This window comes from Pseudoliparis swirei, chromosome 4 (assembly GCF_029220125.1).
Source record: "Pseudoliparis swirei isolate HS2019 ecotype Mariana Trench chromosome 4, NWPU_hadal_v1, whole genome shotgun sequence".
In the NCBI taxonomy this organism is placed as follows: Eukaryota; Metazoa; Chordata; class Actinopteri; order Perciformes; family Liparidae; genus Pseudoliparis; species Pseudoliparis swirei.
Genome location: NC_079391.1, coordinates 372,398 through 385,351, shown reverse-complemented (window position 1 = coordinate 385,351; position 12,954 = coordinate 372,398). Strand labels below are relative to the sequence as shown.

General features: G+C 48.2%; 1 protein-coding gene across 1 annotated transcript; it reads left to right on the top strand.

Moving 5' to 3' along the window:
- The first annotated feature begins 6,160 nt into the window (after nt 1–6,160).
- On the top strand, nt 6,161–8,923 carry dut (deoxyuridine triphosphatase). Its single transcript, XM_056412783.1, has 6 exons — nt 6,161–6,718; nt 7,363–7,454; nt 7,536–7,580; nt 8,027–8,101; nt 8,496–8,566; nt 8,814–8,923. The coding sequence occupies exons 1-6, from the start codon at nt 6,606–6,608 to the stop codon at nt 8,868–8,870; spliced, it is 453 nt and encodes a 150-aa protein (XP_056268758.1). The 5' UTR covers nt 6,161–6,605; the 3' UTR covers nt 8,871–8,923.
- The last annotated feature ends 4,031 nt before the right edge of the window (nt 8,924–12,954 follow it).

Here is a 12,954-nt window from a genome sequence, read left to right as displayed (position 1 = left end):
TAGTTTGGCGAGATAGTCTTAAAACTTATAAGAAGGCCCTCCGTAATGCCAGAGCAGCCTATTACTCATCAGTAATAGAGAAAAATAAGAACAACCCCAGGTTTCTCTTCAGCACTGTAGCCAGGCTGACAGAGAGTCACAGCTCTGTGGAGCCGAGCATTCCTATAAACCTCAGTGGTAATGACTTTATGAACTTCTTTAATGAAAAGATTTTAACTATTAGGGACAAGATTAATAATCTCTTGCCCTTAACCAGTGCCAATCTGTCCTCAAGTGGAATGGCCTTGGAAACCACTGTATGCCCTGGTGTATATTTGGATGGCTTTTCTCCATCAACCGTGACCAATTATCGTCAACGGTTTCTACTTCTAACACGTCTACCTGTCTCTAGGACCCCGTCTACCTGTCTCTAGGACCCCGTCTACCTGTCTCTTGGACCCCGTCTACCTGTCTCCTGGACCCCGTCTATCTCCTGGACCCTGTCTACCTGTCTCTTGGACCCCGTCTACCTGTCTCTAGGACCCCGTCTACCTGTCTCTAGGACCCCATCCCGACGAGGCTGCTTAAAGACGTTTTGCCTTTAATTGGCGGCTCTCTATTAGATATTATCAATGTGTCTCTGCTAACAGGCCACGTACCACACTCCTTCAAAGTGGCTGTTATTAAACCTCTCCTAAAGAAGCCCACTCTGGATCCAGAGGTGTTGGCTAACTACAGACCGATCTCTAACCTCCCCTTCCTCTCCAAGATCCTTGAGAAAGTGGTCGCAAATCAGTTGTGCGACTTTCTACATCATAATAGTTTATTTGAGAAATTTCAATCAGGATTTAGAAAACACCACCGAGACGGCACTGGTGAAAATTACAAATGACCTCTTAATGGCAGCAGATAAAGGACTCCTCTCTGTACTGGTCTTGTTAGACCTTAGTGCTGATAGAGGACTCCTCTCTGTACTGGTCTAGTTAGACCTTAGTCCTGATAGAGGACTCCTCTCTGTACTGGTCTAGTTAGACCTTAGTCCTGATGGAGGACTCCTCTCTGTACTGGTCTTGTTAGACCTTAGTGCTGATAGAGGACTCATCTCTGTACTGGTCTTGTTAGACCTTAGTCCTGATAGAGGACTCCTCTCTGTACTGGTCTTATTAGACCTTAGTCCTGATAGAGGACTCCTCTCTGTACTGGTCTAGTTAGACCTTAGTCCTGATAGAGGACTCCTCTCTGTACTGGTCTTGTTAGACCTTAGTGCTGATAGAGGACTCATCTCTGTACTGGTCTTGTTAGACCTTAGTGCTGATAGAGGACTCCTCTCTGTACTGGTCTTGTTAGACCTTAGTGCTGATAGAGGACTCCTCTCTGTACTGGTCTTGTTAGACCTTAGTCCTGATAGAGGACTCCTCTCTGTACTGGTCTTGTTAGACCTTAGTGCTGATAGAGGACTCCTCTCTGTCCTGGTCTTGTTAGACCTTAGTGCTGATAGAGGACTCATCTCTGTCCTGGTCTTGTTAGACCTTAGTGCTGCATTCGACACCATTGACCATGACATCCTATTACAGAGACTGGAGCAGTCGATTGGCATTTCAGGCACGGCACTAATTTGGTTTAAATCCTATTTATCAGATCGATCTCAGTTTGTATTTGTAAACGATGACGCCTCGATAACCACCAACGTTAATCACGGAGTTCCACAAGGTTCTGTGCTTGGACCAATTTTATTTACCTTATACATGCTTCCTTTGGGCAATATTATCAGGAAACACTCCATAAACTTTCATTGTTATGCAGATGATACTCAACTATATTTATCGATAAAATCAGAGGAGAGCAACCAACTCGGTAAAATTCAAGCATGTCTTAAAGACATAAAAACATGGATGACCTGCAACTTCTTGATGTTAAACTCAGACAAAACCGAAGTAATTTTAATCGGCCCTGAGCACCTCAGAGATCAATTATCTGGTGATGTGGATTCTGTAGACGGCATTGCCCTGGCATCCAACACCACTGTAAAGAATCTTGGCGTTATCTTTGATCGGGACTTGTCCTTTAACTCCCACGTAAAGCAAATCTCAAGGACTGCATTCTTTCACCTACGTAATATTTCAAAAATCAGGCACATCTTGTCTCAAAAAGATGCAGAAAAATTGGTTCACGCGTTCGTTACTTCGAGACTGGATTACTGCAACTCCTTATTATCAGGCTGCTCTATAAGTCTCTTAAGTCAACTCCTTATTATCAGGCTGCTCTATAAGTCTCTTAGGTCAACTCCTTATTATCAGGCTGCTCTATAAGTCTCTTTAGTCAACTCCTTATGATCAGGCTGCTCTATAAGTCTCTATAGTCAACTCCTTATTATCAGGCTGCTCTATAAGTCTCTTAGGTCCCTCCAGTTGATCCAGAATGCTGCAGCTCGTGTTCTCACTAAAACTAAGAAAAGAGATCACATCACTCCTGCACTAGCTGCTCTGCACTGGCTCCCAGTAAAATCAAGAATCACTTTTTAAATTCTTCTCTTAACCTACAAAGCCTTGATTGGTGATGCACCATCATATCTTAAGGAGCTTGTAGTACCATATTGCCCCACTAGAGAGCTGCGCTCACTAAATGCGGGACTACTTGTAGTTCCTAGAGTCTTAAAAAGTAGAATGGGAGCCAGAGCCTTTAGTTATCAAGCTCCTCTTTTATGGAACCAGCTTCCACCTTCAGTCCGGGAGGCAGACACAGTCACCTCGTTTAAGAGTCGACTTAAGACCTTCCTCTTTGACAGAGCTTATAGTTAGGGCTGAATCAGGTTCACCTGGTCCAGCCCCTTGATATGCTGCTATAGGCTTATAGCTGCCGGGGGACGTTTAGGATGCACTGAACACCTATCTCCTCTTTTTTCTCTCCTTAAGGATGAATTTTCATCTCTCAATCACACGTTACTAACTCTTTCTCCCCGGAGTCCTTTTGACTTTACGTCTCATGGGGTCATCGGACCCTATGAGACGGCATAGATCCTATCTGCTGATGGATCATCGAGGTCTGGGTCGTGGAATTCCTGCTACCGACTACGCCACTGTCCTGTTGAGACTCCGCCCACTGTTGAGACTCCGCCCACTCCGCCATCTGCCTGATGGATCGTGGAGGTCTCCATCGTGGAATATGCCTACTATGAACTATTCATCCACTCTGTCACATTCATTGAATGTATTTTAACTCTAAATCTGTCCTTCTGTACACATTACATCTATTGTTCTGTCCATCCTGGAGAGGGATCCTCCTCTGTTGCTCTCCTGAAGGTTTCTTCCCCTTTTTTCCCCCTGAAGGGTTATTTGGGAGTTTTTTCTGGTCCGATGTGAGGTTTTGGGGCAGGAATGTCTATGTGTACAGATTGTAAAGCACTCCGAGACAAATTTGTAATTTGTGAAATTGGGCTATACAAATAAACTGAATTGAATTATATAGAGTTAGAGGTCACTTATCTATAGTTAGAGGTCACTTATAGAGTTAGAGGTCACTTATATAGAGTTAGAGGTCATTGAAAAAAACATAGTACAACCACAGCAGCGTTAAAGGTAGTAAATGATTTTATTGAATCTTTGGACAATAAACAACACTGTGCAGCCCTTTTTATTGATTTGTCCAAGGCTTTCGACACTGTCGATCATGCAGTAATGAAGCAGAGACTTCTTACTATTGGACTGTCAAAACATACTGTCTGTTGGTTTGAAAATTATTTATCAAACCGATCACAGTGTGTACAGGCTGAAGGCATCACCTCGAGTTCTCTTGATATAATAAAAGGTGTGCCACAGGGTTCAGTCCTTGGACCACTTTTATTCACAATTTATATTAACAGTATCGGTCAAAATGTGCCAAATGCCAATTTTCACTTTTATGCAGACGATCCTGCTCCTACACAGCATCAGGCTCTCTTACACTTACAAACAGCCTTCGATACTGTGCAACACTCTTTTAATGAGTTGAAATTATTGTTGAATCCTGATAAAACGAAGTTGATGATGTTTACAAACTCAAAAACAAAGCCATTAAACCTTCCAGCTATGATTTCATTTCAGGGCAAAGTGATTGAGTCTGTATCATCATATAAATACCTGGGATTCTTGATTGATGACTCTCTCTCTTTTAAACCTCACATTCAGCAACTTGTGAAGAAGTTGAAAGTGAGGCTGGGTTTCTATTTCCGAAATAAGTCTTGCTTTTCTTTTAATGCTAAAAAGAGACTTGTTGCTGCTACTTTTATGCCTGTGATTGATGATGGTGATGTCTTATATATGCATGCATCTTCTCAATGTCTCCACTCCTTAGATACTGTCTACCATGGAGCATTGAGGTTCATCACTAATCTTAAGGCTCTGACTCACCATTGCTCCCTGTATGCGAGGGTTGGTTGGACTCCTCTGTCCATCCGTAGACAAAATCATTGGCATGTCCTTATTTATAAGGCTATTCTCCACGTACTTCCATCGTATCTTTGGACGCTAATTCAGCTGAAAAACCCTGGAAGCTCCCATCTTCACTCTGTGACCTCTGCTCAAGGCCTCCTCTTGCTCTCCGTCCCTCACGTCCGTTTGGAAATGGGGAAAAGAGGTTTTAAGTTTGCTGCTCCTGCGGCTTGGAATGTGCTGCAGACAGACCTGGGTCTCCGGGAGCCGGTCTCCTTAGGTGTTTTTAAAAATAGATTGAAAATATTGGAGGGAAATTCATCTAGCTGTAGATGTTTTCTATGACGGAGGTATGTGCTCCTGTGTGAGCTGGGTTGTGTTGACTTGAGTCTTAGTTTTATTCATGCTGTGATTTAGTTTTTCGTTTTATATGTTGTCTGTCACTGTTTTATGTTGTATTGTATGGAACTTTGTGTGACGTGCTGCTGCTGCTGTCTTGGCCAGGACACTCTTGTAAAGGAGATTTTTAATCTCAATGAGGCATTTCCTGGTTAAATAAATTTAAAATAAAATAAAAAAAATAAAAAAATGTATATAGAGTTAGAGGTCACTTATATAGAGTTAGAGGTCATGTATATAGAGTTAGAGGTCACCTATATAGAGTTAGAGGTCATGTATATAGAGTTAGAGGTAACTTATATAGAGTTAGAGGTCATGTATATAGAGTTAGAGGTCATGTATATAGAGTTAGAGGTCACCTATATAGAGTTATAGGTCATTTATATAGAGTTATAGGTCATGTATATAGAGTTAGAGGTCATGTATATAGTTAGAGGTCACATATATAGAGTTAGAGGTCACCTATATAGAGTTAGAGGTCACTTATATAGAGTTAGAGGTCATGTATATAGAGTTAGAGGTCACATATATAGAGTTAGAGGTCACATATATAGAGTTAGAGGTCACTTATATAGAGTTAGAGGTCATGTATATAGAGTTAGAGGTCACCTATATAGAGTTAGAGGTCATTTATATAGAGTTAGAGGTCACCTATATAGTTAGAGGTCATGTATATAGAGTTAGAGGTCACATATATGTTAGAGGTCACCTATATAGAGTTAGAGGTCATGTATATAGAGTTAGAGGTCACCTATATAGAGTTAGAGGTCATATATATAGAGTTAGAGGTCACCTATATAGAGTTAGAGGTCATGTATATAGAGTTAGAGGTCATGTAAACATCCTGTATATATAAACAACTTTATTTATCTGGTGATATAAAATAATCCGAAGACGTCACGCTGCATACTCCAATACTGCAGGGGGCGGTATACACTTATGTCTTTATTTATTCTAATGTGTGTCATGATATTTAAACTTAGATCAAACAATAAAGCGACTGGACACAGGTGTGTTCCTCCTGTCTCTGCGTCTCCTCCGGGACGTTCTGAAGCCTTCAAGACAAGAGATGCTGACTCACCACATTCAGCTGCATGGGGAAGCTTCCAGAACAGTTAAACATGACATGAGGAGGAGGAGGAGGAGGAGCAGCACACATTAACACAGATGTTCTGCTAAATAACTCAACGTACGATCAATATGTACGTCAGTAAATTAGAGTAACATGTTATTGAGAAAATATGTTTATTTGTCATTTGTTTTTAGAATGCAAGTACTACTCCAGACCAGTTAGTGGCGGTAATACACCAAACCGGCGTTTGGCAACCGCCAATAAACCTTCGAAGAAGAAGAAGAAGAGGAGGAGGAGGAGGAGTTAGCCGTTAGCTTGTTGTGGTCACGGTGCTCGCGCTCTGCTCCGCCGCCGACTGGAGGCGGCTCTGCGTCGCCTGTCGGTGTTTAGTAACATCCAGGTTCATTGAGCTGCGTCACGGAGCCCCGCGGCTGCTCCGCTCCGAGCTGAAGCTCACCGTTACACCAACACGCGCTGTAACGGTGACGTTGTTTAAATAGGTAATTACTTTCGTAACTCTCGCGAGAACTCGTGTGTAACGTGATGACGGAAGCGTTGTCATAGTTACATAGCGGACTTACTTGGGAGGAGGAGCCAACTCTCGGCGCGGGAAACTATAATTCAAATCACCAGAACCCGCCAAGAAACGAGCAGACGCGTTCGAGCCCTGAAGGAGTCGGTAGTCGTTCCTCCTCTCGGTCGGTGAAGGTCTCCGGTGAGTCGGTCTGACCGGTGAACGCTCCGCCAACATGCCCTGTGGAGAAGTGACAGACGCGCCGGTCCTCCGGTTCGCTAAACTCTCGGCCCACGCCACGCCGCCGACCCGGGGCTCCAGCCGGGCCGCGGGCTACGACCTCTACAGGTGGGTGGTCCCGGGGTCACGGGAGGACGGTACACCGGGGGTAGTAAAACCGTGACTGTAGCAGGGCTCTCAAGTTTTGAAGACGGGCAAGAGTGACATTTCCATCAGCAGCACCCCCTCCCCCCCTAGTCAGTCGCGCGCAATTCCAGGATGCTTTATTTTCATTGGTTGCTGGATTACATTTTACCCAGATACAACAGATACGGTTTTTTTTCTGATTGGCTATTGTGTAGCCCATTCCTTTTTTCTGATTGGCTGATAAGTGGCTCCTCGCAGCAGAACTCCAGGGGAGCGCTTGATTCCTCCACGGTGAGGGCGGCTCATGTTGGCGCGCTGCGGCACATTAAAACATTAAATAGCCGAGAGTTTTTTTCAGCGTGAGAAATACGACGTGTGGCGGGAGTGCGTGACGTAAGACTGAAATGCGTGAGTCTCACGCTCAATGCGTGACACTTCAGAGCCCTGCTGTAGAATCCGGTACACCGACCCGTGTTCACCGCTGTAACCGGCTGATGGCCGTATGCTGTCGATGTGTTGACATATCGCTGATATGAAGACGCAATGATGACGTCAGGGGGCGTCACCTATATGTGACGTCACCTGAGTGCAGCCAGGTGTTGAGTGTGTGTCCCTCCTCTGGACAGCGCCTACGACTACACCGTGGGGCCCATGGGCAAGGCGCTGGTGAAGACCGACCTCCAGATCGCGGTTCCACCGGGCTGCTACGGGCGCGTGGGTGAGGGACCGCTTCCTGCTGTGGAGGTTCTGCTTCCGGTTTGAGGTTCTGCTTGTGACTTGATCAGGTTCTGTTCCTCAGCTCCGAGGTCCGGCCTGGCAGTGAAGCACTTCATCGATGTGGGCGGTGAGTCTTCATCCTCTGGTCTGGTGCAGCTGTGTGTGTGACTGTGTGACTGTGTGTGTGTGTGTGTTACTGTGTGTGTGTGTGACTGTGACTGTGTGTGTGTGTGTTACTGTGTGTGTGTGACTGTGTGTGTGTGTGTGTGTGTGTGACTGTGTGTGTGTGTGTGTGACTGTGACTGTGTGTGTGTGTGTTACTGTGTGTGTGTGTTACTGTGTGTGTGTGTGACTGTGTGTGTGACTGTGTGTGTGTGTGACTGTGTGTGTGTGTTACTGTGTGTGTGTGTTACTGTGTGTGTGTGTGTGTGTTACTGTGTGTGACTGTGGGTGTGTGTGTGTGTTACTGTGTGTGTGTGTGACTGTGTGTTTGACTGTGTGTGTGTGTGTGTGACTGTGTGTGTGTGACTGTGTGTGTGTTTGACTGTGTGTGTGTGTGTGTGTCGTCCTCAGCTGGAGTCGTAGATGAGGACTACAGAGGGAACGTGGGAGTCGTGCTCTTCAACTTCAGCAAGGACACCTTTGAAGGTGAGACGCCTGAAGGCACCGCGAGGCTGCAGGTGTACGGACACGCGGCCTCAACCTTCTCCTTCATCCCCACCAGCCTGATGAAGACGAGCTCTGTGCCGACAGCGTCTGATCAAATGTATTAGATCGCTCTCATGAACGCTGAATAACTTCCTAAAGCTTTCTGAGAGGTCACGGGTCACTGTGTCCTGGCTGATGTGTTGATGGAATGAGGTCATCGCTCTGACGCTGCCGGTTGAAATGCTTCTGTACGTTTGGTAGAACAAACCTCAAATGAAATGCTGGTTTAGCTCTGGACGAGAGTTGGACTGACCCAGTGGGCGTTTCTTCAGGCCTCCTGACCTTCGTCCGTAGAGACGATGAAGACTGACGTGAAGGTGTTGTGTCTCCTCAGTGAAGCGGGGCGACCGCGTGGCTCAGCTGGTGTGTGAGAGGATCTGCTACCCGGAGCTGGTGGAGCAGCAGGTAAACCAGGTGGAGCCGCCTCCTCCTCGTTTAATAGTCGGCATGACCCCTGGAGGTCGCTCGGGGTCGGGTGTAGCTCTGAGCTGTGGCTCATGGCGGAGGTGTTGTTCCTGACGGAGTAGAAACGCCTCCGTCAGGAGCCAGAGTCCAGTGACGATGGATCCAGACACCTGGGCGAGGCGTCGGCACGGTTCCTGTTCCACGTTCTCGTCGTCCACGTTCCCCCGATGACTCTCCGTGGTTTCAGGCTCTGGAGGAGACGCCGCGCGGCGGCGCCGGCTTCGGGTCGACCGGCAGCAACTGATCCCTCGGGAGGCGGCGTGGAGAACATCACGGTTAATAAAGTGCTTCTGGTTACTTTGAGAGTTTAGTGTCTTTACTCACGACTTCTGTGGAAATACAAAACAATCTTCCAAATGTCCACAAGGGGGCGGTGCAGCGCCACAAACGGGTCTCAGCCTCTGCTGAGGAACTTAAAGTTTCCACTGTTGGCTTTTTGTTTCCCGTTAATAACCTAGAGCAGTGAACACATGGACCCATGAATACACACTCTACACACACTACACTCTACACACACTTGTTGTGGCTGGATTTTTTTGGTCCATTCTGACTGATCTCTTAACCTGATGCATATAAACTTGTATCTCTCTCCTATCTGACTGCTGGTGAGACGCCACAGGAGACTCACCCTCTGGACCTCAGTAATCAAACACCCACAGGACACAGAGTTTGGATCGGTTCAATTCACGTAGATTTATTTGTAACCAAGTTTCACAAATAAACCTGGTCTGGGTAACGAACCCAGACCGCTTACCTCTGAAACCCAGCATTACCTATGAAAACGAAGCACGCTGCAGTGCGTTTTGACAGCTTTACGTTTTTAAAATGTACATCTCCGCGACAATACGTCCCCGAGATACGTTTAAAATACTGGATGAATCCGGAGGATTTCCTCTTCCGTTCACTTCTCTACGGTAAGCTCCTCTGGGATTCACAGAGAAAGATAGGGGGACGAATGTGTCGGGTGACGCAGCACCGAGGACTGATTTGCCAATGCGGTTGTCCGTCAACATTTTGCGGAGAAAAACAACCAATGAACACTCAAGAAATCACAAGGACCGACCCACCTCCCAGCTCATTAGCAGTCTGTCAGTCAGAGAAGCCAGAGAACACGGCGCCAACGGACTTCACAACAAGGAAGCAGCTGCAGCGACTTTGGCGAGCAGCGCGGAGCCTCAGAGGAGCTGCAGAGCCACGAGGAGGAACACGCAGCCAGAAGAGATCCACTTGGACGGGTAAGAGTCTTTACTACACGTCACGTGTCCGTTTTACCGTGTCTGTTACCGTGTCCCGTCACGGTGTCCGTTACGTGTGCGCGGTGCTGACTAGTATTGTATTTTGCAGAGGATTCACCAGCGCCTGCAGCCCCACCTGCAGCTCTACCTGCCTGGCCAGCAAAGAGGTCTCGTGCCCCGGAGGACCATGACACGATGACATGACATTATAGTGAAGCCATATTGTAAATATTCTGTATCAATATTTGTGTTGTGTTTTCTATTTCTCAACATGAATATAATGTAGAATATGTTTACTTTTTTAAATGTATAATGTAGTGCCGAGAGACGGGAGTCGGAGTATCCAGCACAAAGCTTTAATGAACACAATACCAAAAGACGTTCATTCGTCAAGTCAAAACCGGACTAAACTGGACGGTCGTTCCGTCCGCTAAACGGGTCCGTGCTAAACACTCCCCCCACCCATAGTTCCGTGGGTGAATTATGTTATCCACCACACAAGCCCCCCCAGAATTCACCCATAGTCAAAGTCCTCGTGACGGAAAGGGGCGACGACCCGACCCCGTCTCGAGCGGATGACAGGGGCCGAGGGAGAGGAAGCAGCAGGCACGTCGGCGCCGTCCGCTACCCCGGAGGTCCCGGGGGTCAACAAGGTCGCTGGAGTCTCAACGGGCAGCGCGGGGCGCGGCGCAGGCGGACGTCCCCGGCGTGGGGGTTGCGCTACCTCCACCGGTCTGGAAATGTCCACGTTAGCCGGCTTAACCCTATCCCAGGAAACGGTCTCAGGCCGACCCCCGACGTCCACCACCAGGCACTTGTCTCCATGTCTCAAAACCCTGAACGGGCCATCGTAAGGAGGGCGTAGGGGACCACGGTGGGCGTCGTGGCGAATGAAAACATAGTCCACCGTGCTCAGATCGGGGGGCATGCGGAAAGTGGGAGTGCCGTGTTGCGATGTGGGAACAGGCGCGAAAACCCTAGCGGTTTCCAGTAGGGAGGAACGTTGTTTGGCCGCCGACCAGGGGACCGAGGCGTCGGGAATAAAATCGCCTGGCACTCGTAGGGTCTGCCCGTAGACCAGCTCCGCCGAAGAGGACCGCAGGTCCTCCTTAGGGGCGCACCTGAGGCCGAGCATCACCCATGGCAGCCTATCCACCCAGTCGCCGTCCCTCAAGCTGGCCCGTAGGGCTGCCTTCATGGAACGGTGGAAACGTTCGCACAAGCCGTTCGCCTGGGGATGATAGGCGGTAGTGCGGTGCAGCTTGACCCCCAACCCCTCAGCCACCGCGTTCCAGAGTTCCGAGGTGAACTGCGAGCCCCGGTCCGAGGAGATGTCTGAAGGCGTCCCAAAGCGCGCGACCCAAGTGCCGATAAACGCGCGTGCCACGTCAGAAGCCGACGTCGAGGAGAGGGGAACAGCTTCAGGCCAGTGGGTCGTCCTGTCGACCATGGTGAAGAGGTAGGTGAACCCGTGAGAGGAGGGAAGCGGTCCCACCAGGTCGACGTTGACGTGGTCGAACCTCCTTTCGGGAACGGTAAACTCTCCAAGGGGGGCCTTAATATGGCGGTGCACTTTGGATCGTTGACAGTCAACGCAAGAGCTGACCCACGCACCAACGTCCTTTCTCAGTCCCTGCCACACAAACTTCTGGGAAACCAATTTCACAGACGGCTTCCTGCCGGGGTGGGAAAGGCCATGCAACGCCTCAAAAACGGGCCGGCGCCAGGACAACGGGACCAGCGGTCGAGGCTGGCCTGTGGAGACGTCGCACCATAGCTTCAGCGAGACCTTCGTCGGGGTCACCAGTGTAGTGCCGAGAGACGGGAGTCGGAGGCGGAGTATCCAGCACAAAGCTTTAATGAACACAATACCAAAAGACGTTCATTCGTCAAGTCAAAACCGGACTTAACTGGACGGTCGTTCCGTCCCTAAACGGGTCCGTGCTAAACACTCCCCCCACCCATAGTTCCGTGGGTGAATTATGTTATCCACCACACAAATACATTTATTTGAAGAACATTTGCACACACCTCATGAAGCTTTATCTGCAGTATGAAGTCATTTCTCAGTCCCATCTTTATCATTTTGGTGAATGTGTGACGGACCACATCACTTCTACTCAAAAAACAGTCAGTGACTGCAGCCTGTCAGTCAGTGACATGACCGGGTTCCTCGTGAGCTGAAGAGTCTAGCAGGCGACACGGCGTGAGGATCTCACCCCACCCACCATGGGCTCAGCCATCCTTTCTAGGGTTAATCCCCGTTCTGTTAGCACGAGCAGCGTGGGTTTCATTTGGGGGAATGTTTCCTCCTGCGGCTGAACTCAAAACACGATGAAGAGGCAGAGAACCAATAAGAACCATGTTGAGTTGTTTCTGTGGAGTCCGTAACTAACTTATTGTAATAACTCGACTCGCGCACCTGAAGTTCTGTGCTTGTATCTCGTTGGTAACATCGGGTTGAAGCTCCGCCCCCCTGAGTCTCGGTGTTGGCGTGAAGCTCATTTCCTTCTTCTGCTGCCGACATGCACTCTCACTGTGTGTGTAACATTAATGTCTAAGAGCCAAATGTTGTGTAGGTGCATGTATGTTTATGTATACACTGGGTGGCGCTGTTGCTGTTGTACGCCTACATTAATCACCAGGTAATTGGCGACAGCAGGTGTTTTGACCCCGGAACGGGAGAATAGGTTTTGACCGCATCACGGTGAGCTGGTAAACTGTTTGTACCGGACTTTCACGCAATTAAACCCTATGAACAACATTCAGTCTCGGAGGCAAGTTATCTGAAACGAACAGCAAGCAGCAGAACCACAGAGCGCGTCAGTAGCCCAAGTGAAGGACAGGGCTCCTTTAACAATGTCTAATACACACAGCTGTCAGGTGATTGGAGGTTGTGGTATTCTAATATATGATCAGGTGTTTTAATACGTGATGTGTTCAGGGTCCCTCGGCACTCTGACCTCCCTCCATAGGAGTTATGCCGACTCAGAGTTCAACACGCGCACGCACCCGCACGCACGCACACACACAGTCATGTGGGCTTATCGGATCAGCCTGTGGAGAGCGCCACCTATAAAGTATTCAGATCTT